Source organism: Siphateles boraxobius, unplaced genomic scaffold, assembly GCF_051911475.1.
Source record: "Siphateles boraxobius isolate OS27281-9 unplaced genomic scaffold, OSU_SipBor_1 138, whole genome shotgun sequence".
Lineage (NCBI taxonomy): Eukaryota > Metazoa > Chordata > Actinopteri > Cypriniformes > Leuciscidae > Siphateles > Siphateles boraxobius.
This window is the reverse complement of record NW_027508742.1, coordinates 535,001-537,500: the sequence shown is the minus strand read 5'-3', so window position 1 is coordinate 537,500 and position 2,500 is coordinate 535,001. Positions and strand designations below refer to the sequence as shown.

At 56.9% G+C, this 2,500-nt stretch overlaps 1 protein-coding gene across 1 annotated transcript in view; it reads right to left on the bottom strand.

Annotated features, from left to right (window-relative positions):
* LOC143738118 (secretagogin-like) overlaps positions 1 to 2,500 on the bottom strand; it is a 16,301-nt gene that overhangs the window by 1,673 nt on the left and 12,128 nt on the right. Inside the window, exons 8-9 of the mRNA XM_077230039.1 lie at positions 344 to 389; positions 172 to 231 (exon numbers count right to left, since the gene is read on the bottom strand). Coding sequence (XP_077086154.1) covers positions 172 to 231; positions 344 to 389 — 106 coding nt within the window. The remainder of the gene's footprint in view (positions 1 to 171; positions 232 to 343; positions 390 to 2,500) is intronic.

The window sequence follows — 2,500 nt, the reverse complement described above, 5'->3', positions numbered from 1 at the left end:
AGGACTGGATGAAAATTTTTGAAAACTGTCTCCACTGATAAATAACACCCAGGATAACTTGGAAATGAGGTCCGATGTCCAAAATCCCGAGCCGCCCCTTTAAAATGCAAAAAATGAAATATAAAAATAAAGCTAAATGACCGGATTTAATAGTGTAATTTCTCCTCTTACCACGTCATAGTGAGCGAAGATCTTCTCGAAGTCTCTGCGTCGATCCTCCTGAGAGCCGGCCTGATCAAACACAACAACACATCATACAGCCCATAAACACACAAGTTCATACTTCATATCTTCATATCTCACGCGCACGAGTTTATACTTCATATCTTCATATCTCACTCGCCTTCATATCAAACTTCAGCAGGAAGTTCTCCTTCAGCGCCAGGATCCTGGAGGAACATCAATATGAAGATTATTCACTATATATTCACATATTTTTATGCATATTTAAATACATTATTATGAATCAAACCAAAATTAACCGAATTATAATAAACTTCAAGATTGAATGAATAAAATAAATATACCAAATAAATCATTAAATACTGATCTGAGTTGTAAGATGCGAGGAGGAAGAGACGTAAACTCGCTTCCCCGAGATACGGGATCGAGCTTTGCGTCTGGATTATTAAATATATATATATATAAATGGTATGGGGAAACTGCCAGTGTGTGTCACGCTCCCAGACAGTCTGAATTGTTCGGCTAAGTAGCGATAGCATAGCATCGGCTTGCGTACAGCGTAGCGGCACAGCACGCTTGGCAATGCTCGTTCCCGTATCTCAGGAAACCCAGGTCATGTGAGTAAGCCGTGGAGCCGTGCTGAGGAGCCGTGAGGAGCCGTGAGGCCCCAGAGCCCTACTGAGGAGCCGTGAGGCCCCAGAGCACTACTGAGGAGCCGTGAGGCCCCAGAGCCCTACTGAGGAGCCGTGAGGCCCCAGAGCCCTACTGAGGAGCCGTGAGACCCCAGAGCACTGCTGAGAAGCCGTGAGGCCCCAGAGCACTACTTAGGAGCCGTGAAGCCCCAGAGCACTACTGAGGAGCCGTGAGGCCCCAGAGCCCTACTGAGGAGCCTTGAGGCCCCAGAGCACTACTGAGGAGCCATGAGGCCCCAGAGCACTACTGAGGAGCCGTGAGGCCCCAGAGCACTACTTAGGAGCCGTGAAGCCCCAGAGCCCTACTGAGGAGCCTTGAGGCCCCAGAGCACTACTGAGGAGCCGTGAGGCCCCAGAGCCCTACTGAGGAGCCGTGAGGCCCCAGAGCACTACTGAGGAGCCGTGAGGCCCCAGAGCCCTACTGAGGAGCCGTGAGGCCCAAAGAGCACTGCTGAGAAGCCGTGAGGCCCCAGAGCACTACTGAGGAGCCGTGAGGCCCCAGAGCCCTACTGAGGAGCCGTGAGGCCCCAGAGCACTACTGAGGAGCCATGAGGCCCCAGAGCACTACTGAGGAGCAGTGAGGCCCCAGAGCACTACTTAGGAGCCGTGAAGCCCCAGAGCCCTACTGAGGAGCCGTGAGGCCCCAGAGCCCTACTGAGGAGCCGTGAGGCCCCAGAGCACTACTGAGGAGCCGTGAGGCCCCAGAGCCCTACTGAGGAGCCGTGAGGCCCCAGAGCACTACTGAGGAGCCGTGAGGCCCCAGAGCACTACTGAGGAGCCGTGAGGCCCCAGAGCCCTACTGAGGAGCCGTGAGGCCCCAGAGCCCTCAGAGGAGCCGTGAGGCCCCAAGAGCACTGCTGAGAAGCCGTGAGGCCCCAGAGCACTACTTAGGAGCCGTGAAGCCCCAGAGCACTACTGAGGAGCCGTGAGGCCCCAGAGCACTACTGAGGAGCCATGAGGCCCCAGAGCACTACTGAGGAGCCATGAGGCCCCAGAGCACTACTGAGGAGCCGTGAGGCCCCTGAGCACTACTTAGGAGCCTTGAGGCCCCAGAGCACTACTGAGGAGCCGTGAGGCCCCAGAGCCCTACTGAGGAGCCGTGAGGCCCCAGAGCACTACTGAGGAGCCGTGAGGCCTCAGAGCACTACTGAGGAGCCGTGAGGCCCCAGAGCACTACTGAGGAGCCGTGAGGCCCCAGAGCACTGCTAAGGAGCCGTGAGGCCCCAGAGCACTGCTGAGGAGCCGTGAGGCCCCAGAGCCCTACTGAGGAGCCGTGAGGCCCCAGAGCCCTACTGAGGAGCCGTGAGGCCCCAAGAGCACTGCTGAGAAGCCGTGAGGCCCCAGAGCACTACTTAGGAGCCGTGAAGCCCCAGAGCACTACTGAGGAGCCGTGAGGCCCCAGAGCCCTACTGAGGAGCCGTGAGGCCCCAGAGCACTACTGAGGAGCCGTGAGGCCCCAGAGCACTACTGAGGAGCCGTGAGGCCCCAGAGCACTACTTAGGAGCCGTGAAGCCCCAGAGCCCCACTGAGGAGCCTTGAGGCACCAGAGCACTACTGAGGAGCCGTGAGGCCCCAGAGCCCTACTGAGGAGCCTTGAGGCCCCAGAGCACTACTGAGGAGCCGTG